We start from the raw sequence: 24,099 nt of genomic DNA on the forward strand, positions 1-24,099 counted from the left end.
ATATATATATATATATATATATATATATATATATATATATATATATATATATATATCCAAACAAATTTTATATAAATGTTATTATTTTTGTTCTGGCTCTTGTTATGAAACGTTTCTTCCGCCACGTTGTTATGAAATGATTGGTCCATGAGGCCGCGTGTGTCATTTCAATGGGGGATACTATAGCCAATTTAGGCTGTTAATCCATTATTTTGTTTATAATTTACCTTTATAACGTATTCTGTCATAAAATAAATGAATTCGAAATACTCTCCAACGATTTAAATTATGTTGGTACGTCGTAAAATCTACCGTACAAAACGGAAAAAGTCCAGAGATTCCCTCGCAGTAACTGGTACGGTCCATTGACCCGTGACGTCACGCCGTAGTCCCAGCTCTGGCCCCGCCCTCACGCTGCCTCGTCATCACTGACTTGTACGGAACTCAACTCACATCATCACAGAATATTATAGAGCCGTAAACCTGTCAGATAGACGCACCATTACAGATTAATAGAGGTTATTTGTGGAAGTGAGTTTAAAATACATGTTTTGTTGACGTACTGAGCGTAATCGTCAAGTAAAAGCAGCAGGTGAATCGTTTATTTGGGTGAGTTTATCATTCAATCTAATAAAACATGAGCTGTACAGATTTACTGTGCAGTAATAATAATAATAGTAATAGTATTAATAATTTGTTAAATTGTATTATTTATATGTAATCATTTTTTTAAAATAGGTAAATATTAAATGCTTAGAAATTCGTTTTTCAGACAAATATTATCATCAACATTTCTGAAATGAATGAGTTGCGGTGGCTAAGCACATAAACAGCACAAAAGTGTCCTGCTCATGGGAACTCCTTCAGTACTGTTAAAAAGCAGACTTTACTATTATTAAAAACTGGAAATATTAATAATAAAGAATGACTTGACTGGTTGGCAAGCTCTTTGTAGTGTAAGATAGATGATATTCAGGTATTACAGGTGTGCTGCGTCACGTGGGTGTGTTGTGTTGTGTTCATACAGGTGTCAAATACTTTCAGTGAACACTAGTGTCCGGGTGCCTTTATAAATATTGATATAATGAGGACCTGTTAGAGCTGATAGTTCCTTGTCACTGTGTTTCTCAGGTATTGTTCCCACATGATTGCTCCTGTCTGCTTGGACTGATCGCTGTTCTGCTGACCCATAATGAAAGCCCTGATTCTCGTCGGTGGCTACGGCACAAGGTTACGCCCGCTCACGCTCACCGTGCCCAAACCACTGGTGGAGTTCTGCAACAAACCCATCCTGCTCCATCAGGTGGAGGCGCTAGTCAAGGTACAGCCGGCACACACTCCTCCATACAGGCGGATTAAGCCTTCTCTGAAGCGTCACATTCATATGATGTTGATTGTTGGTGTGTTTGTGTTCAGGCCGGAGTCCGTCATGTCATTCTGGCTGTGAGCTACATGTCTGATCTATTGGAGCGAGAGATGAGAGCTCAGGAGCAAAGGGTATTTGATGAACATTCGTGTTTATGATAGCCGGTCACATGTGGAGAATATCAGAGTAACACAATCTCATTTGTGATTTTGACAGCTTGGAATAAAAATCTCGCTTTCACATGAAAAGGAACCTCTAGGCACTGGTAGGTGAACATCTTCTCATCGCTGTACGGCGCAGTCCTCAGCCGACGTGACCCTGTGACTCTGTGTCTGTGCTTTCAGCTGGTCCTCTGGCTTTGGCGCGAGAGCTGCTGACGGACAGCGAGGAGCCTTTCTTCGTTCTCAACAGCGACGTCATCTGTGATTTCCCCTTCGAGGACATGCTGAAGTTCCACCAACAGCGTGGCAGAGAGGGCACGATTGTTGTAAGGAATCGATTTCATTTGCAAATCTCAAATGTTGTGTAAAACATGGGGCCCGATCACACACCCGGCGCAACGTGTTTTCTGCTAGTTTCAGCCCGACGCAGTTTTCATTTTCACGTCCTGCGCCACGTTGTTTTAATAGCAAATGCATTTGCGCCCATCTGTGGCCCATGGGCTGCTGGGCTGAAAACGAGTGTGTTCTGGCGCATTGCTGGAGCGTTGCTATTATGAGTAACTGATATGGACTGAGCCGTTGACCAACTGAAACCTGCTCTAAAGTCAATGGCGCATTTTATTTTCTTATTTAAACGCACTGTTAGTAATATGAGCCTATAGACCTTATGTGCCAGAGAAACGAGGGCGCCGCCATCTTTAGAATATTGTCTTGTAACTTCCGTTTTTGCGGTCGCTCTGTATATCTCCATGGCGCTTCTGTCCAGGAGTAATTAGCTTTTGAAGTGGATTTACTTAATGTAAAGTTAACAAAAGTTATCATGAGGACTGTAATGTTTAAAGCAGATGACTTAACAAATGTCAGTCGACCGGGAAGATTTTAAAACGAGCCGTTCATTAATAAACACGCAGAATCGCTGTGAAAATACAGACCGGAAGTCAAAAGACAATGAGCGTAGCGCTGAAAAGGGGCGGGGCTACATAAGGTCTATAGGCGGGTCCACAACGCACTTACTTATTACACACACACACTCTGCTTATTACACACACACACTCTGCTTATTACACACACACACACTTACTCTGCTTATTACACACACACACACTCTGCTTATTACACACACACACACTCTGCTTATTACAAACACACACTCTGCTTATTACACACACACTCTGCTTATTACACACACACACACACACACACACTCTGCTTATTACAAACACACACACTGCTTATTACACACACACTCTGCTTATTACACACGCTCTTGCTTATTACACACACAGGGATGCGCAGCAGCACACAAACATGCCAAATATTAAAAATGAAAGGACCACAATGTAAAAGATTAATATTGTGTACATAAAGATAGGAATCCGGCTTGTCCCGTAGATGGTCTGCTTGCTCTTTAACCTCACACACACACACACACACACACACAGCTTTAACCTCGTGCACAAGCAGATCCGTTTGCGCTCTGGAGATGCGTTCAGTCTTTCCACTTGCAAATTCCCTCATGTAAATAGCGAATCCGCCGTGGCGCAAGCATTTAAAGGGAATGGGAGATGAGACTCTGATTGGTTTATTGCACGTTACGCCCAAAACTCACCCATCACTCATTAAGAGAATAGGGACAACACTTTTAGACCATGCGCCGGGAGCGCCGACCATTTTTCCCGTCGTTAAACTAGCAAAAGTGGATGCAGACACACTGTGCGCTTTAGACTATGTGTGCTTAGATCCTTAAAATAGGACCCATAGTCTCACTGCCAGAGATTTGAATATGACTTAAACCTGTATGAGAAATTTCAGAGATTCTTTCAATGAACAAGTACATTTTTAGATCCTAACGTGATATAAATTTCTATCTCTCTGAATTCTTGCCTCATGCATCTTACATCTGTAAAGGAGTATACCGGACATTTCTCGCCTGACTCTCTGTCACTCACCCACATTAACATCTGGCTGATGTTTCAGGTGACGAAAGTGGAGGAACCGTCTAAGTATGGCGTGGTTGTTTATGAAGGGGACACTGGGCGAATACATCGCTTCGTTGAGAAACCGCAAGTGTTTGTCTCCAACAAGATCAACGCGGGGATGTACATCTTCAGCCCTGCCATGCTGAGGAGGATCCAGGTCAGGACCGACTCACTGCACCATCATCAGTTTAAATGGGCTTTTCAAAAACATTTAGTTTTTATTAGTAACAACTGCGATCAGTATATGTACATACTGCTTAAACTAAATGAAGCATATTTTTAGTTCTGTAAACTATATTGTTTTGCATTGTTGCGACAATTTCATTACCAACTCATTGTACTGCCTTTCATTTATAATGTGCACAAAAGTCTCTGAGTAAGGATTAAGTAAAGGCTCTCAAAGCATTTAACTATAGTAAAATACATTTCTTGATCGAAGATCGAGTTATGATCATTATAAAAAGGTCAAAAAAAGGTTTAAAATGAAACGCATACATGGATGAATTATTCAAAATAAGATCGATAACATGCATTTAGAAAAAGGATGGGGTGAATTTGCATTAATCTCTCTAAATACATCTAAATGGCACTTCAGATGCAGCTTTTCTGCCTCTTCTGCAGCGCAAAAGTGGGTTTTGTTGATACTGATTTCACAATTGCCCTAATTTACTGATTAACTGTAAGAATTTTATATAAAAGAGACATTTAATAAGGTTAGAAAAAATTACCCTTATAAAGATAAAAATGCCACTGGAAATCAATTTAAGGGGCAAATATCACCCCTTAATGGAAAAGTTAACTTCTGAACTGAATATGAAGAATATGGAAAGCTTTGGCCTAAACTAGCCAAGAAACACTCAGCAAAATATCATGTAATTAATTGACAATATCAACAAGATTGTTTGTCAATACATATTATATTAGGGTGAAATGTGACATGGTTTGTGTGATGTGTGATGTGTTTAATAGCAGGACTATCACAATTCATAACTAGTTGAACATTGTAGTAAGCTGTTAAATGTAGTGATTTAAATGTGCGTTAAACAAAGCTAGTTCTTCAGATGTAATCCTCGGCTCTCTCCAGCAATGAAGAGCTCATCTGATTTACAGTATTTACATTAATGTGTTTGGAAGAATCATTTATCCAAAAACGACACACACCAACTGTTTTTATTAGTTCATGCATTCCCTGGGAAATAAACACCCATAGCCATCGCTAGCTTTTAATGTGGGTCGGTTGCTGTGTGCAGTGACCAAGCACTTGTGCAGTTGGATGTGAAGGAGAAGTGCTGTCCCCAGCACATAACTTTCTTTATTCTTTATTCTGTAAATCCATCCATCCATTCTCAAAGCACTTGTCCTCCGTGGGATCTGTAGGCGGGATGCTGGAGCTTTTCCCAGTGAACACCCTGAATGGATGGCCAGTCCATCGCAGGACACAAGCGCAATAATGTAGACCAACGTTTTTGATCAAAAATGTTGTCTAGGTCAAATTTTTTGCAAGAAATTATATTTTTGTAAATGTAATTAGGTACCTAGCGAGATAGCTAACCAGCTTGCAGTCTTGACATACAGGAAAAAGGCTCTAAAAGTGCATCTAGTACAGATTAAATATTTGGATTAAATGTATATTCTAGAAATATTAAGTATTTGGGTAATTAATAGTTTTGAGATTTAATTAAAAATGAATTGCTGATCCTCAAAACCTTGAATAGGCCTGAGTGATTTACTTGGGAACCAAAGTTGCCAGTCCTGTTATTTTCCTCTATTCCTGTCAAGACGTGTGACTGCATAAGCCGTTGTTGACCAATGAGAAATCGTGAGCATTTCACACTTCTCCAGTTCATCAGTGTAGCTCAGACAGTGTTTCTGTTTGAACTAAGATTATTTTTCTTAGCCCATGGACAGATCATTGTGCTATTTTTAAGCAAACTCTCTTAGTTTTGATTAATTCCCCCGGAAAACAAGACATAATATCTTATCTAATTTTATTTATCTAGTAAATGCATCTTGATTTAAGAGTTTTTTTGATATTTGGACTGGAAACCAGACAAAAATACTAAGTAAGAAAAGCATTTTCTGCAGTGATTTCAGGGAATGGGATTCTTTTCTGCATACTTCAGCACATATTGCTGAAGTTTCCAACATTTTCCTGTATTTTGTACTTCAGTTGCGACCCACGTCCATTGAGAAGGAGATATTTCCAGTCATGGCAGAGGAGGGACAACTGTACGCCATGGAGCTGCAAGGTAAAGGATCACACACACGCTTAATTAGAGACATTCATAAACCATATATAATGATACATTTAAAGGCACAGTATGTAAGTTTTGCTGCTGGAGAGCAATCTGACGGGACTCGGGCAGAAATCATGGATGAGCTTATGTATTAAAGTTTAATGAACATTACTGTGGTATGAAGCAGGGCGGGCCGAGAGTCCGGGATATTTTACGTTGCTGATTTTATTATGCTTTTATATGCCACAGTCACCGCAGTCCAAGTCCTGTCGTTTTGTTGTTTATGCATATTTTATGATTAAAGATTAATGTTTAATGTCCACCTTCTTCCCTGAACTTGAACTTTGTTACACTTTAATTCACATTATTTTATTTTATTCTAATGAAATAGTCGCAACTACTCATAGAGGTCACTTTATTTGACGAATTAAAACAAGAGATTCAAACAATAAAAGAAAACCTTGGGAAAACCCAGAAATAAACCTTGGCTCAGTCGCTCAGTTCTCCTCTGGCCAACGAGCGAACAGTGTATGATTATGATCCAGGCAGCATTACAGGTCAGAGGTCAGACTGGATCAGAACATTCAGAATATTATCCAGTTCCTTCTGGCTGATATGATTTGCACCCCAGCACCACCGACTAGAATGTCCAACAAAATGTCGGAATAATCAAAAACCAGAAAAATATTGTCTCTAAAAATAATGTTGGCTAATGTTCAATAGTTTGTCTTTGGAAGAACTGATCGGAAAAGAATGACTAAACACAGAACAAACAAACAAACAAACAAAACCAGGAGAAGAAGTGGAGAGCCAAGCTGGCGCCGGAACGGTTTTGTTGCTAACTAAGCTAACCGTCTGTGTTCCAGGTTTCTGGATGGACATCGGCCAGCCCAAAGACTTCCTGACAGGCATGTGCATGTTCCTGCAGTCGGTCCGGCAGCAGGCGCCCGAGAGGCTGCGCACGGGCCCGGGCTTCCTCGGGAACGTCCTCGTGGTGCGACAAATCACTGACACATGCATTAACTGGAGTTCACTGCTCCTTCAGTCTGACATGTTCATATTAATTATGTAGTCTGTGTCCACAAAATAATTTCACTTGTAATATTTTATAGCTCAAGTCAGTTCACTTGACATCCATATTTGTCACACGCCCTGGCAAATATTCTCACCAAACAGAGCTTCTTTAATGAGGAGAGACATCAATCTACTTAACTGTTTGTCAAAATGATGTTTTATTAACATTAAATCAAGAATAAACTCAGGCAACAGTAACAGGCTTGTGAGACTTTCAAAAGAATGGAAAGGTTATGGGATGCTCACACAAAATATATATATAAAAAAATAAGCTCTTTAAAAAAGATTTTTGTTAGTATGGGGACATCTATTCTGGTAAACAATTCAGTCAGAATTTTCAGGAAATATGGTCACAGTGGAGATCCATAACTACACACTATATGTCCAATACTAACATGAGTAAAGAAAGAGGACAGTTTTGGGATAGTTGTCACTGCCTTCAGTTGCTTAGATTTTTGCTCACTTTAAAAGATGGACGTTTAAAGCCGCAATAAACAAAGAATTTTCATTTTCATTTTGAAGTGAACTATTCTTTTAAGTATATTGTTAGGCAGGGGTGTCCAGTCCGGTTCCTGCAGAGTTCAGCTCAGCTACACACACCTGAACAGCTCATCAAGCTCTTCCAGGCTGGAGCTGAACTGCAGGAAGCAGTTCCCTGTTGGAAGCAGAACATGGTGCATGTACTAAACATATATGCCATTAACCTCCACCCAGGACCCGACGGCTGTGATCGGGGACAACTGCACCATCGGGCCTAACGTGACGATTGGCGCTGGGGTGGTTCTGGAGGACGGGGTGCGAGTGAAGCGCTGTACGGTTCTGAAGGGGGCGCACATACGCTCACACTCCTGGCTGGAGTCCAGCATAGTGGGCTGGAGCTCGTCGGTGGGACAGTGGGTGAGTTCACTCTCTCAGTAAGAGAGCCACCAACTGGTTTGATTCAACCATTGATTTTCTCCATAGCAATTTCAAAGGAATCCTTTTATAAAGAATTTTAAGTCAAGAACCAAGCAAACTCCAAGATGAATAAACAATAAAAAAGACTTTAATTCAAAGCACAGAAGAAAAATAGGAAATCATTTATTCAGTTTGGATGTGCCATCAATTGCCATCCATTATACCTCGAATAATGGAAACCAGGATCAGTCGCTCAGTTCTCCTCTGGCCAATAATCACTACTCATCTCATAAAACATTGTGAATGATGTAATGGGGGGGGAAAATGAGGGAAACAAGTATAGACTATAGCAATCCTTTTAAGGATCAAATAAATGTATTATAAACATTATAACACAAACATGGGAATGGGTGTTTTGAACCCTACTCTTGTTTTCCATAATCTGTTGTACAGTAAGTACAGTTGTGTGTGATTTGTGTGATGAGGTTTGGTTCTGTGCTTGTGTTGGTCAGGTGCGGATGGAGAACGTCACAGTTCTGGGCGAGGATGTGATCGTGAACGATGAACTCTACATCAACGGTGCCAATGTCCTGCCTCATAAATCCATCACAGACTCTGTTCCCGAACCGCGAATCATCATGTGAAACACCTTTCACACCCCTCACAAAGTGCCCGAGTGTGTGTGGTTCAGGCTGAGAAGGAGCATGATGGGAAAGGTGTTGATTGTATCTGGATATCTGAAGTGTGCAGTTACTGATTGTGCTGTTTCTGCAGGTAAATCTCATCTATAGTAGATGTTCTCCAACTAAAGGCTGTGTCACACATTAATGACCCATGAAGCGCTGCTGTTATCTCCCTCTGTGTTCTGTGTTACTGACAATAAGACCAGGACTCCCCTTCCTTTGGTTCATCTTGTTGATTTTGAGATGCCATTAGGCTGTCTAGTAATTATGTTGGTATTCATTTTCATAGTTTTTTGTTTAGTTTTTTTTATAAAGGGAGCCATGTATTGCTTTCTGGATAAAACTCTGTGCCTGTAGAAAGAATGACAAGTATGTTTGTGTGTCAGATAACGCAGTGGCTGATGACTGTGAAGACTTTCACACCTGTAGTATGCACTAAATTATGCAAATCACATTTTATTCATCACTCAAGGTCACGCAGAAATGTGATGGATACTTGCTGTGCAGATGAACAAAGATGAAACAGACTCGTGAAGTCATGTCTCTGTACACTGATTAAGATTGTTGATGTCTTTTCTATCAAAAAATATATATATAAACCCATGAAACATCTTTTTGCCGTTTTCTTTTGAGTTGTTTTTACTTGAAAGCAGTTTAAACCCTTAAAACTTTTAAATGTTTGTAGTTGCTGCAGCTTTTGGGAATGTAAACGGAAATAAGACGGCAGTGATTCATGCACATGAAATGTAGATAAACCATAAAGAGATGTCTTGAATGTCCTAGCAACATGAAGGGCATTAAAAATCACGCTGAAATCAATTCTATTAAATTGTGAAATACCAAAACAATGTCAAGTCACCTTCATTTACATAATGCTTTTAACAATATAGATTGTTTCAAAGCAGCTTTACAGTGATAATAGGAAGTTAAAGTAACAGAGGTTGTTTGGGCTTTACAGCAGCTCTAGGATAAAGTTATTGTCCAGATAAAGTTAGTTTTGATTGATTCACTTTCGTTGCAAAGATCATTAGTTATTAACTTCGGGGCCGCTAACACGACACCGCTCTAACAGAAAACCCGTTCCGGCCGCCCATCCACACAACAGCAGTGCCTGGGGCTCGAGAACACAAACCCTGAAATAGGGTCCAAGGTGCAAGCATTGTACAATTTTGAGAAAAGGTTATCTCTGTGCAAACCTCAAAAACGCAAACCTGTGTAAAATGCTGACTTAGCGCTGTTTAGTCTATAGGTATGCGCTTTTGAATATATATGTGCGCAGGCGTGTAGTCTTTCTTTACAACTTGACCTTAACAAATTACTTGTCTGATCTTAGAAATTTACATATTCATTCTGACAACGTTTTATCTGTAGAGAGGTAAAGGGAGGGGAGGGAGGCCTTCACAGGGGAGAGACTAGTGGACACTTCAGGACTGCGTTGTCGTCATGTTCAGGCGCAGGTCCTTCCTCAGATCTGGAAACGGCATTGATTCTTAAGATGTTAGGAAGACTGTTCCAGAGTTTTGTTGCTGAATAGGAAAAGGATTTAAGGAAATAGGACACCAGTGTTATACAGTAATAATACAGTTTAAAAGAATAACATTGAACATGATTCACAACAAAGTTCACAAAAAGTTGCTCATTCTTTTAAATAGATTCCCTGAAACTTGTTTTCAGGTCGATGCATTTGCCTTTTTGGCTGCTTCTACAATTAAATGCAGTATTTGGAGTAAATCTCAGTATTTTGAGTGTTAATCATGATGTATCATTCCTGCACCAGAGACCACGGGCATTTCTAGTAGTTTAAAGCATCTGAAATAAATCTGAAGCACACACACACACACACACACACACACACACACTGACAGAAGAACACCAGGCGATGAAGTCTATCCTTCTGACACTGAACGGACATGTGCGCGAGTGACCAGGAGGCAAGTTAATCTATTGCATTTGACATTATAGGAACTCTTGTTGAGTACTGAGATACTGTATGTAATTTTATTAACGTGGATTTATTGCAATTGCCACAATGGATGCTGTGCAACGGCACTTTTATAAGAAGTACATCACACGAGCCAGAGTGCTGTTGTTATATATCAGCACATTTCTTCTAATCACATCAGCTCTGTAAACAAAAAGTTGACACAGAGTACCGTTTTAGACTCAGTTCAGTTAGTTTCGTCTAATCTCACATTCACGGGTGATGTAATGTCTCATATTCCTGCACAGAGGAAGCGGCCAGTCAGTCAGACAGACAGAGGCTCTCAGTTCGTCAAACACACACACCTCACCAAACACTGACTGGACTCAGCTCTACTCCACAGAACTGGACTGAACTCAGCTGTACTCCACAGAACTTCAGGCTTAAATAAATAAGACTTGGACTAGCACAATGGATATGATCGCGAGGGATCAGAAGGTAAGTTATCTGACTCACTCTCAAACAATTCAACTCGTCAATGCGCGCTGAGGTTTTAACTCTACGAAATGGTGTTTATTTTCATTGATGAATTCACATTTGTTGAATTGCTAACACCACATTTAAAACTTGAGCTTTCTGTTTTGACCTTTATAAAGTGAAAAGAAACGCGTTTGCGCAGTAATTATGTTTGTTTTGGCCTCATACACTGGGTGGGGGCTTTTTGAGTGTTGATTCCCGTGTACAGTAAGCCATACGAAAACAATAATGCGCCGGGTGTGAAGTTTCGATAAGATTTTATTTACTCATAGTTTAGCATTAGGAACTTCTAAACGTCCCGTTTTTGGAATTCATTTTCCGCCAAAACGAGACGGCTGGCAACCCTGGAGCTGAGGTCCGAGATCAACTGGGAATGATTAATCATATTCATAATCATTACACATGCTTTTGTAGATTTTTATTTGCCGCTGAACAATTGTTTAGTTCTTGAGTTAATTCTGTAGGTAGCCCAGGACACTCACAAACTCTTGAAAATGTATTGAATACTAGCCAGTGTTGGCTGGGATACATGAATGAGTACATGAATGCATTAGGTACATGAATGACTGGGATATACTGTATCATCCTTTTTAATACCAGAGCTAAAGTAGGAGTGCAGCAAAAGTGTGAATGTCATGACCCTCTTAAAGACCTGGGAAAAGGAGGTGTACATATTTTCTTTCTTTTTTTTTTCTTTTGAAGAGGAATGTCGGAAGAACAACTAATGTTGAAATGTATCTTATTTCCCTCCATCAAATCAACTGCATAGAGCATGCCAATATTTTATTTTTATTTTTTTACAAAGTTTGCATGCCTGTAACTCAAGAAGTATTAAAGATATCTCAATATCCTTTTACATTCTGGTTCTTAACAAACTTTTCTTTTGGCATCTTCATTTGTAAGCCCCTATATGGTCTAATCCTAGAGATATGGGGATCTAATGTTGCTCCATGAGTAAATTGCTGAAATATGCATACAGAAAACCACTTTTCATGCAGCTAATTACTTTTTAAAGTAACTTGTTTTGAAAGATGAATGTTTGAAGTAAAAAGAAATATGTTGAAATTAGAAATGTACCTTTATTGACATAAAAGCAATAATGTAAATATCTTGATTTTTGATTGTCTATAGATTGTTATTAATTATAAAGAAAACATGCCAATTTAGCTGGTACAATACCTTTATTTCTCTTTTGAATTTCAGAAAGGTAGATCTATAAAGCTCCGGAAAGTTAATGCTAATAACGATAATGGAATAAGATATCCCAGGATTCCATTTACCCAAGGGTTAGAATGACCAAGGATTAACCATTTCAAGTGTAAAAAGCCCTTAAATTTCGCAGTGATTCAGGTATTATGTAAATTATGTAAACACTTTGGTGCTCTTTAGTCATTTTTGACCAAAACATTTTATGTTTTTTTTTTTTTTTAAGAAACTTGGTAAAGATTTTGTCACTTGCTATGTGAACACACACAAAATCATGGACATTGAGCTGAAAAAAAAATGGACGCATTGGAAATTAATGGGAAACGAATTTCACGTTTCACAAATTTTCCCACAGTTTGAGTAAAATATGTTTTGGAAAATATATATTTCATATAAAAATTTTAACTTTAACTTCAGCTTCAGCAATAATCTGCCAAGTGTTGTCTTTAAAAAGAGACCAAACTTCAGTATGTGCCACAAAGCATTCAAGATATATCACAGTTTTAGTTGGAACTGTAATTTTCAGGTATTATAACTATTCCATAAATATAATTTAGTGCCATAAAATCTCCTAAAAACACCAAATATTAAACAAAAAACATTGAACTAAAATATACTACATTCATTTTATTGAAATAAAAACATTTCAGTCACTTTTTACCTTTATTTGACACTTTATCCTTGAAACTGATTCAAATATAGGATGTTTTGAATGCAGCAAGTTAATGCGCTTGACCATCTCAGTGTATTTTTGGCACTCGGGTATAGTTCAGTGTAGTTGTTTTGCAAAGTGACCTACATTTGGGTTTTGACTACTGAAAATGTGTACAATTTAACAATTCATGCATGGAGCCACATTGAGATCTCCATATAGGGCTTTGAAAGGATATTAAGATGTAATACTTCTTAAGTTACAGGCGTGCAAACTCTGGGGGAAAAACAACATTTTCCCATTTTTTTTAACTGTCACCACTGGCCAGAATATGAACAAAATCAGAAATGTTATTCTGCTTTATTCAATGCACTATTTCCACCAGTCTCTAAATCCAGAGTCCAAGCCAACTTTCTGCTTGACCTGCACTTCACAACAACACAACCACTTCCAGTAGGTGTCCTACAACAACACCAGACATGTTTATTTTTGATGTGCCATGTGAATATGACACAAGCAAAAAAGCTAGTGTACTTTCTACTTTTATTGACTGTAGTTTTTGAAATAGTTTACCAAGCTACAAACTAGTCATGATTCAATGATCTTTAGCTTCACCAGAACTTGAGCTTGGCCTTGAAAGTGACCAAGTTTATCATGAATCATTATCATTGAATCATGACTAGTTTGAATCATTGAATCATAGTATAATGCAGCCTCGGTTGATTCGGGTGACTATACGTCCTCTTTTTCCCAGACTTTTTCCTTTTATTTGGACAACAAAAAACCATTCGACTGGGATTTCTAAGGGGGCTTTGGGCTTTCACACCAGCAGTGTATTTCGGACACGGTTCACATGAAACAATGCTGTTGTGAAAGCTTCATGCAGAGCTGGCCAATCCGAGACTACCTGAAGGAGGTGTCCTGAGTTCAGTTGCACTCGAACTGTGGAGCGATTCATGTGAATGTGAAAGCAACACGGACTCAGGTGCGCGAGTAAATGTATCCATTTATCTTGGATACAAGCGAGAGTGAGCCCGCAGTGTTTATTATTTAAATGAGGAATATCGTGACGTGTTTGTTCCCGGAAGAAACTCAAGACTACAATGGGAGTTCAGAAACACTGACACTGATGTAGAGAAGAACTCCCGCTGGAGGGACTCTGGAACTTTACACACTAATGAATGTTAACCTTAATAAATAGTATATAATGATAGCTAATGCATTAACTAAAGTTAGCACATTTTTTCCATTAAAAAGTAAACGTGTACTCGCCAATGTCCTCTTTTTTTGAAAAACATGATATGGTCACAAGGTCAGAAGGTTTTAAAGGGCTTTAACGCCATGGTTGCATGCTTTGTTGTGGTCTGTTTATCTCTGTGTGCTGTTATTTTGGTCATATTAAGCTCTGTGATGAAAGATAAGCCCTCTGTATCGAGTGAGAATTGTGCTCACAGCTTGTTATTATGGATTGTGTTTCAAGCTATTGTTGAGTGATTTAAAGTGAATGGATGTGGTGTTTGTCATCACCTGATCAGAGTTTCTGCTGATTTCTCACCAATAGACAAACACAGTCTCACCCTTTTATTCATGCCATCACTATAAAAATGCCATTTTACTGTATTACAGTAATAAAAAGTATAATAGTTTTTTATTTAAAACAGCATAAAGCATTTTTTATAAAGTAGTAAGAATTTGCTCTTGACATGTCCTTGAACTGTTTTATAAGATTCACCCAGAAGTGTGCCCAAATTATTCATTTTCACCATCAGACATGTACAGTATATGTTTTGTATAGTTTTTTTTGTCGCTTATTATTTGATTATTTCGTATTTTTTTATTTGTTATTTGGATAGCTAGTTTGCTGAATACATGAATCGATAATGTTGTATCAGTAGTCTTTATTTAATGTTGTGTGAGAAATGTGATGATTGTATCAAAATTGTTTCATATGGTTGACAAGCATTAGCCTCACTGAAGTCTACGCACCCCTGTTAAAACAGCTGGCTTGTGTCATGTAAAGAATTAAACAAGTATAAATCAGATCTTTTGCACATTTAATGTAAAAACTACAATCTATGCAATGCAACTGAAAACCAAAGTGACACATTTAATAGAAAAACTTGAAATAACTATAACTGCGTAAATGTGAACTACTTAGCTAAGTATTTCATGTATAGCACTCAGTCTGTGTGGACAGGAGTGTTTCTAGACTCTTCTTTGCTCAGAGCCTCCAGATGTGTATGATAGCGAGAGCATCTCCTCTTCAGGCCCTCACACACTCTCTACAGGATCAGTTCTGGCCTCAGGCGGAGCTGGTCAACATTCATCTTTAGTGGATTGAGATGTTCTGGATCGTTGTGAAGCTGAAAGGTGAAGGTTCTGGTTCTTGAAGCACTAAAGCCCGAGTCCCGGCTGAAGAAAAGCAGCCTGAAGCGTGATGATGCTCCTCCACAGATCTGCTGTTCTTCTACTTATGAGCCAAACATACCTTTCACAGATTTGGACAAAATATCTCATCAGATCATAACACATTTTTACACATGGTTTTGAAAGACCAGGTGTTTTTTTTTTAGTCAGAAAGGTTTGCGTCTTCCCACACGGCCCCATAGCCCAGACAGATGGAGAATATGGGTCCTGATATTTGATATCTGTCCTGTACGAAGCAATCAGCCGACCATGTTGCCTGTTGACAGCCTCCCTGACCAGTTTTCTCTTTGGTACATCAAATGCCTTTAGAATTTTTAGTAGCCTTCACCTTTGAGTGACACCTTTCAACAGTGACGTTGTTGCTTTGCAAGCTCTTTGTTGTCTATGGCTCTTGTAGTAGCAGCAACAAGATGTCAGACATATCTCACAAGAACAGAGCTATTTGGAGTTAGTTCAGCTGAAGACAGGTGTGCACTGTTTTAGATGAGCTTGACGATTAGTTCATTCTGAACACAACCACAAACCTATTATTAAACGGTGCACACTTATGCATTTAGATTGCATTTTATTTTTATCCTTTTTCTTTGATATGTGGTTTTAATTTCTACATTAAAAGTGCAAAATTTCTAATATGATTTTTCTTTGTTTAGTTTATTTTTTTTATATCATGTTTTATGTCCACTGGACATTGTTACGTTTTTCTTTTACTATTTCAGTACACATGCTGAGTGAGAGTAACTAGGTTTGCTTAGTTTATTTGGGCAGTTCTAACCAGCCAAACAGGATCATTTGTTTGGCCGACCAATGGAGAATGGGGGAAGCTTTGAGTAATCCTGCTTAAAAACATTGTTCTGTCTAGGGCTACAACTAACGATTATTTTGAGAATTGATTAGTTGGCTGATTATATATTTGGTTAAATTGGTTAACTGCATTTAAAAAAAGTTTTTTTTAAGGTTTTTCTTTTATTGACAAAACGCACTATTCCATATCCTGCCCAATGCTGTCCTTCAAACAAACATGCCAACTGAATGCTATGAAAACATCAGATTTGGACAAAAATTGTTTTAAGCAGAAGTTTTTTTTGATTGTTTTAAGTATCAGGAAATCCTAGGAGAAAACGTCATGCTGTCAGTGAGGAAGATGAAACTTGTGTGTCATTGGACCTTCCAGCAGGACAACGATCCCTAGCATACCTCAAACTCCACCAAGGCTTGGTTGCAGAAGATGTCCTGGAAGAGTCTACAGTGGCATCACAGTCCCCTGACTTGAACCCCATAGAAAATCTCTGGTGGGATTTGAAGAAGGCGGTTGCAGAACGCAAACCCAAGAATATTACTGAACTGGAGGCCATTGCTCATGAGGAATGGGCTGAGATACCTCAGAAACGCTGCCAGAAGCTGCTTTCTGGTTATACAGCTCGTTTGCAGCAGCTCATAACAGCAAAAGGATGTTCTACTAAGTACAAAAGATGCTTGCCATGAAGGGGTTGAATAATTTTGAGACTGCAGAAATCATTAAAAGCATCTTTTTCAGTTGAATTTGGGGAAACCACTTGAAACATTTGTTGTGTTGAGCTATTTCAATTACTTTTGTTTGATTTATTCATTGCAAATAGCTAGAAGTCTGTAAATTTAGCTAATAAGCCTGATTTGCAATTGGGGTTGAATAAATTGGATTAAAACAGTACAGATAAGGATATAACCATAAAATGAAATTGCGCTGAGGAAACACATCACACATTAAACAGCACACACATCTGTCAACGCACCTGACAGGCAAGCCATGTTAAACATGACGCTTATGCATTAGCTTGAAGCTTAAATTAAAGAATTCTCATGTTTTGGGCAGCGTGGATCACGTACCTTTCCCGCATCAGCTCACTCGGTTTCCGGTTTACTGTAAGCATTGAGACAGACCCTCACACAGGTTTGGCCGGGGGACTGGATTATATCACCTGAACTTATATCATCTACTTTTATGTTGATATAGCCCCTGTTAGTCACCTTGTCTTTTTGCAAGAGTACTTGGACTGTATGCTATAGCATGACACCATCATATTTATATTCGCCCGACAGAATGTCTTGGCAATAGAAATTTCAAGTAGCACAAGAAGGCTGATCACCTCTCGCCCCTCTACATGATCACCTCACGCCGAGCACTCTGGTCAGTTCTGTGATTTGAATGTTTCCTCACATACATTGCGAGTTTGCCTTTGCAAGAGGATTATATCTACAACTTATTACACAATTTTGTAAACAAATTAAATTGAAAATTAATCTTAACCTCAAAATCATTTACATTTTAATTAATCTGCGTTTCATGAGATGTCTCTGCAGTGAGTTAAGTAATTTGCTATTCTGTGAATAACTGCTATTCTGTGAATACTTTGTCCTTTTCCTCTGACCTCTCTCTCTTATTCTTATTTCCCAGATGTTGGTGGGGCCACTGCCAGCAGGAAAGGGTGCAGCATGTCTGACATGTAAAGGGATCTGCTCTGGATTCCAGCCACATTCCTGGAGGTAATTTATTCTCTTGACTAAAGATGAAAAAAGAGAGGAAAGGGCTTCCACGCCTGCCTCAGTTCTCTGGATGTGTATGTGGAAAACTGGATTAATGAGTGTGAGTTGTGAGTGCTTCTGTGTGAATTTCCATGGGCTCAATATTTTCAGAATGTCACGACTTTGGTGTTTGCCTAATTAATCTGTCTATATTAATTATATGATAAATATATAATACTATAAACACTGTCATTTTTTTAAATAAAAAAACAAATCTACTTTACTGCTATGGGGGGACTTTCCTGGGGCCTGTACTAGTGACTAGCTGAACAAAACCATGGTTGCAAGAGTGGTTTTGATTTGACAAAACCAAACACATCCAAGCCGGCTTAAGTGATACTACAACTGCCGCTACTACAAAATTGTCCCGGTTAACTCAGGATTTGGCTTTTTCATCAAAGAGCTTCATCACATGACCACTGTCGGCCAATAGGATTGGCGTGATGTCACGTGTGGTCGAATCCGCCACACGCTGAAGGCTTCAACGTTATGATGCAGCATTGAGTTCCCTCAATAAGGGACGATTCAATATATGCAGGGTCAATATTTAGTGTTGACCCTTCTTCATCATAACCTCTGCAGTTCACTCAGGCATGCTCATTATCAGCTTCTGGGCCAACCCTTATGGAACAAAAATATATGGGAATAACTGCTAAATATAATGCAACATATTACATAATATATTTCCATATATGGGAAACTAGTGCTTAGATTTTTTTATATACTGCAGAACAAAACATCAAAGGATGGTCAAGTTATGAGTTAAATGTAGGATTGAGTGTTTATATAGAGGTCTATGTTTTCAATTGGATGACTATTGTTGACACTCGGTTCCAGTGTGAGAACGCTGAGCGCGTCTGGCTCACGCTTCACGCTTCACGCTAACGGTTTTGTCCTTCTTTTTTGTTTGAGTTTCTTCTGCTTTGTTTTTTTTTATAATTTTTTATACTTTTTGGCCAGTGGAGATTTCATCCTGCTTTCCAACCATTGGGATTCTCCGGTAACCTTGTCACTCTTCATCTCACCTGCCTTTGCTGTGTCTGCTGGGTTATGGTCTGCCAGTTGTCTGCCTCGTTACTGTTGGTGAATGAGTCTCTGTGGACTTTGACAGTGGTAGTGCAGACCCTCTGAACGTCTCCACTCTCTCTGCTGACTGTGACGGCAGTGCAGACCTTCTGAACGTCTCCACTCTCTCTCTGCTGACTGTGACAGTGGTAGTGCAGACCCTCAGATCGTCCGACACCTCTGGCTGAGTCAGTATCCACTCTCTCTGCTGGCTGTGACGGCAGTGCAGACCCTCTGAACGTCTCCACTCTCTCTCTCTGCTGACTGTGACAGTGGTAGTGCAGACCCTCTGATCGTCCGACACTTTTGGCTGAGTCAGTCTCCACTCTCTCCACTCTCTCTGCTGACTGTGACGGTAGAGCAGACCCTCAGATCATCCGACACCTCTGGCTGAGTCAGTCTCCACTCTCTCTGCTGACTGTGACGGTAGTGCAGACCCTCTGAACGTCCGACACCTCTGGCTGAGTCAGTCTCCACTCTCTCTCTCTGCTGACTGTGACGGTAGAGCAGACCCTCAGATCATCCGACACCTCTGGCTGAGTCAGTCTCCACTCTCTCTGCTGACTGTGACGGTAGAGCAGACCCTCTGAACGTCCGACACCTCTGGCTGAGTCAGTCTCCACTCTCTCTGCTGACTGTGACGGTAGAGCAGACCCTCTGAACGTCCGACACCTCTGGCTGAGTCAGTCTCCACTCTCTCTGCTGACTGTGACGGTAGAGCAGACCCTCTGAACGTCCGACACCTCTGGCTGAGTCAGTCTCCACTCTCTCTGCTGACTGTGACGGTAGAGCAGACCCTCTGAACGTCCGACACCTCTGGCTGAGTCAGTCTCCACTCTCTCTGCTGACTGTGACGGTAGAGCAGACCCTCTGAACGTCCGACACCTCTGGCTGAGTCAGTCTCCACTCTCTCTGCTGACTGTGACGGTAGAGCAGACCCTCTGAACGTCCGACACCTCTGGCTGAGTCAGTCTCCACTCTCTCTGCTGACTGTGACGGTAGAGCAGACCCTCTGAACGTCCGACACCTCTGGCTGAGTCAGTCTCCACTCTCTCTGCTGACTGTGACGGTAGAGCAGACCCTCTGAACGTCCGACACCTCTGGCTGAGTCAGTCTCCACTCTCTCTGCTGACTGTGACAGTGGTAGTGCAGACCCTCTGAACGTCCGACACCTCTGGCTGAGTCAGTCTCCACTCTCTCTGCTGACTGTGACGGTAGAGCAGACCCTCTGAACGTCCGACACCTCTGGCTGAGTCAGTCTCCACTCTCTCTGCTGACTGTGACGGTAGAGCAGACCCTCTGAACGTCCGACACCTCTGGCTGAGTCAGTCTCCACTCTCTCTGCTGACTGTGACGGTAGAGCAGACCCTCTGAACGTCCGACACCTCTGGCTGAGTCAGTCTCCACTCTCTCTGCTGACTGTGACGGTAGTGCAGACCCTCTGAACGTCCGACACCTCTGGCTGAGTCAGTCTCCACTCTCTCTGCTGACTGTGACGGTAGAGCAGACCCTCTGAACGTCCGACACCTCTGGCTGAGTCAGTCTCCACTCTCTCTGCTGACTGTGACGGTAGAGCAGACCCTCTGAACGTCCGACACCTCTGGCTGAGTCAGTCTCCACTCTCTCTGCTGACTGTGACAGTGGTAGTGCAGACCCTCTGAACGTCCGACACCTCTGGCTGAGTCAGTCTCCACTCTCTCTGCTGACTGTGACGGTAGTGCAGACCCTCAGATCGTCCGACACCTCTGGCTGAGTCAGTCTCCACTCTCTCTGCTGACTGTGACGGTAGAGCAGACCCTCTGAAATACAAGTCTGATCTTAATGCCACACGTACAGCATACTACTACTCCATAATTGACGCTGCTAGAAGTCGATCTAAGTCGACATCATTTTCAACTGTTAACAAACTTATTAACCCTTCAACGCATCTTATTACTGGCTCAATTGACCTTTGCAACTCCTTCCTCCACTTTTTTTGAAAATGAAATCAAACCTATTAATACAACTTTTTCATCAAACTCATCATTCAGAAGTTTCCTATAACTGGTTCTTACTCAAGCACATCCTCTAGCTTTACTCTCACCAGCCCTGTTATTCACCACCAGCACCATTCTGTTAGTAATTGCACAAACTAGCTCATCTACTTGTCAGTTAGATCCAGTAGTTACCTCGCATTTACAAGCTCATCTCTATGCTGACAATCTTCTTGATCCCTATCAATCTGCCGTTTGGTCAGGCCACAGCACTGAAATGGCATTGGTAAAATTTACTAATGACCTCCTAATATCTGCTGATTCTGGTTGTCTTACTGTTCTTATAATGCTTGACATAACAGCAGCTTTTGACACTGTAGGTAGTGCTTTATCTTAGTTTATATCATATCTTACTGATAGACATTTTTTTATTACTGTCCATAACTTCAAATCTTCTGTGTGTTCTCTCTCTCAAGGTGTCCCTCAAGGCTCTGTTCTTGGACCACTTCTGTTCAATATTTATTTGTTACCTCTTGGTCACATTATCCGTATATGTTCCATCTCTGCTTGGCCACAGCTCGCTCCATCTCTGCTGTTCCTCTGGACATACTGAATACCTGTATTGCGGAAATTAAAATATGGTTCTATTTCCAAGACGGCGTTCTACCACCTTTGCAATATTACCCGACTGCTACTGTACCTGCTCTCAGCACTAAAGATACTGAAACGAATTCATGCTTTGATAACCTCTTGTCTCGACTACTGTAACTCACTTCTTGGGCTGCTTGCCCGCTAAACAATCCCTAGACTACAATATGTTCATAATTCTGCTGCCAGAATCATCAATCAAGTCAAGAAATCTGATCACATTAACCCCTCTGCTCTATAGTCTTCTTTAGTTACCTGTTCCTCTCCGCATTCAGTATAAAATTATCTTGTTAACTTTTAAATGTCTTCATGGACTGCTCCCATTTATTTATCTGAACTTCTGCACTATTATTCACCTCCTCACTCTCTCTTATCCTCTTCTCATCATCTGACTTGAAACTTACTGTACCTCGTTTTTGTCTTCGAATCTCCAGAATTATCTTCCTCTAACTTTACGTGACACTTCTACTATATCCTCATTCAAATCTCAACTAAAATTTCCAACCTTCCTCTGTTTAGTGTTCTGCTGTTTTGGTATTGTATATTTGTATATGTACTATGTGATGCATACTAATGCTGTGTTTTTGTTATCTTCTTGAACAGCGACCTTGAGTTTGGGAAAGGCGCATTATAAATAAAACGTATTATTATTATTGATGAGGCTCTGCCTCTACTGATAACCCGTAGCTGGTACAGTGCCTAATAAACTACAATCTAATCTTAATTTTTGCAGAAAAGCTTGCACACAGTGTCACTGTGGTCAGGAGGAGCATGTGTCCAGCTCTGACAGCGAAGACGACCGCAAGGTGGGGAGATTGCTGGCAGAGTCCCGCTATGCCCATCTCACAGCTAAGGTTAAGGGAGGAGACGGCATGAGGGTCTATAAACGCAACCACATGATTGTCACCAACCCAGTGGTCACCCGTAAAGACCCAACATTCAACACAGTCACCTATGACTGGGTCCCACCAGGCCTCACCCAGAAACTGGTAAGAGAACCATGAAAGCTCAAACAAATCAATGCATCCTTTATATTTAGTAGTTTATCATGGTTGCGGTCAGGCGGTGTTACTAGCTGTAATGTGAAATGAACGTAGTTCATTGTTCTGGTGACATGCTCCTGGTGAATACAGATGAGCTACTGATGGTCCCAGTAATGAGCAAGACAACCAGGGTTTAGTTGGTAAATATTCCTGGTGGTGCTATTTCTCCAGCTTCTAAAATGTCTAAGTCCTGAACCACAAGGTGAAAAACAAAAATCACAAGGTGTGCTTTAGTTTTGTGTCTTGTGATAAAATGTGGCTCCTGGAATTACCATGAAATCAGAATCTTGAACTTTTTCAGAGAACAGCACAACAGTATACTTCTACCACAGTTAACTCAACTCCCCCTATCTGATTTACTGAAGACACGCATTGAAAAATTAGTGCTGAAAAGGCATGGACACATTATATATATATATGTTTTGTTGTTATTGCATATGCGTTTGTTGGCGTTTCCCTTTCAGATGGAAAATTTATGGGAGGAGAGTTTATAATATACCACTCAAAGGTTTGCGCTAGTCAATTTACGGGTATTTGCACCATTATTTAAAATCAGAAAAAAAGCAGTCTTAGCCCATTTTGTGCTTGTTGCTGTATGAGGACGCACCACAGACAGCGCGTGTTGAAGGGAGAGATGTTTCTCCACTCATACTCATTTGTTAGGAATGCCTCTGCTTATCTGCGATGCTAATTTGCACTGCTCTTGCTTTGGTCATAATGGGCATTAGCTGGCATTCCTGAGGCCTCCCTTGGTGTTTTTATATGGAGAAAAAAATCTTCTGGAGGCAAGACATGAAAAAAATTGCTTGCTAACAATTATGTGGTGCCGACCTTGATCACAAAGGCCCACTATCAGTAAGCATGACATCTGATTCTAATTAAATCATGTATATTTGAGTGAGTTTGTCAACTGACCAGTCTGAAGGATTTGTGAGATATTGATAACTTGTAGAGCCTCTTGCTGTATTATCAACACAGGGGATTTGATTAACAAAAAATAAATGAGCTAACAAAACTACTAAAAGAATACTATGAATGTAAAGTAAAGAGACTATTTTAAATTTAAGTGACCTGAATTCAGTTGGATGTTACTATACAGAGTTACATTATCTTATGAAAGATAAACTGATGATTCTCAAAGACTAGGAAACCTTATAACCTGTCTTCCACTGGTTGTGCTGGGCCACATTGAACCAACAAAATCATTTGGTTTCTCAGTCCGTACAAGTAGTGGTCGACCAACAGTATTTTTCACAAATAATGAAGTTCACGAATAATGCATTAATTATTAATTAATTATTTCACAAATAATGATAACCAACAGTGCTAAAACGTGCCACTATAAAATATCCTTTCCTAATACCTTTGTCTTTTTCTGGTTATTCTACTGTGGTAGGCAGGGGTGAAAAGAGTACTGAAAAATAAAAGTGAAAGTAAAAAAGTACCATTACTTTCCAAAAAATGTAGTGTGAGTAGAGTAAAAAGTACTTGCCTAAAAAAAACTACTTGAGTAATAGTAAAAGATTAGCTTATTTGAAAGTACTGCAGATTCCTCCTTATAATAGACACTGTACACAGCAATTCAAAACATTTCAAACCTGTATAAAAATGTTATACTGTAACTCACATTATATTTTGTTGTTTGTCAGAAAGAATATCTATCATCCACCA

General features: G+C 40.1%; 2 protein-coding genes across 3 annotated transcripts in view; both read left to right on the forward strand.

Annotated features, from left to right (window-relative positions):
* The first annotated feature begins 405 nt into the window (after nt 1-405).
* gmppb (GDP-mannose pyrophosphorylase B) lies at nt 406-9,238 on the forward strand. The gene is made up of 10 exons (XM_084418006.1): nt 406-609; nt 1,132-1,321; nt 1,417-1,497; nt 1,583-1,631; nt 1,711-1,853; nt 3,505-3,663; nt 5,677-5,755; nt 6,610-6,737; nt 7,532-7,714; nt 8,227-9,238. The coding sequence occupies exons 2-10, from the start codon at nt 1,193-1,195 to the stop codon at nt 8,356-8,358; spliced, it is 1,083 nt and encodes a 360-aa protein (XP_084274132.1). The 5' UTR covers nt 406-609; nt 1,132-1,192; the 3' UTR covers nt 8,359-9,238.
* A 967-nt stretch (nt 9,239-10,205) lies between these two features.
* Nucleotides 10,206-24,099, forward strand: part of lmcd1 (LIM and cysteine-rich domains 1) — a 43,849-nt gene continuing 29,955 nt past the window's right edge. Inside the window, exons 1-4 of one of the 2 annotated variants that reach the window (XM_084416158.1) lie at nt 10,206-10,328; nt 10,627-10,816; nt 17,572-17,660; nt 22,119-22,374. In XM_084416158.1, coding sequence (XP_084272284.1) covers nt 10,790-10,816; nt 17,572-17,660; nt 22,119-22,374 — 372 coding nt within the window. In that variant the 5' untranslated portion in view covers nt 10,206-10,328; nt 10,627-10,789. The remainder of the gene's footprint in view (nt 10,329-10,626; nt 10,817-17,571; nt 17,661-22,118; nt 22,375-24,099) is intronic. The other variant, XM_084416159.1, reaches the window with a different exon arrangement.

This window comes from Rutilus rutilus (assembly GCF_951802725.1).
Source record: "Rutilus rutilus genome assembly, chromosome: 8".
In the NCBI taxonomy this organism is placed as follows: Eukaryota; Metazoa; Chordata; class Actinopteri; order Cypriniformes; family Leuciscidae; genus Rutilus; species Rutilus rutilus.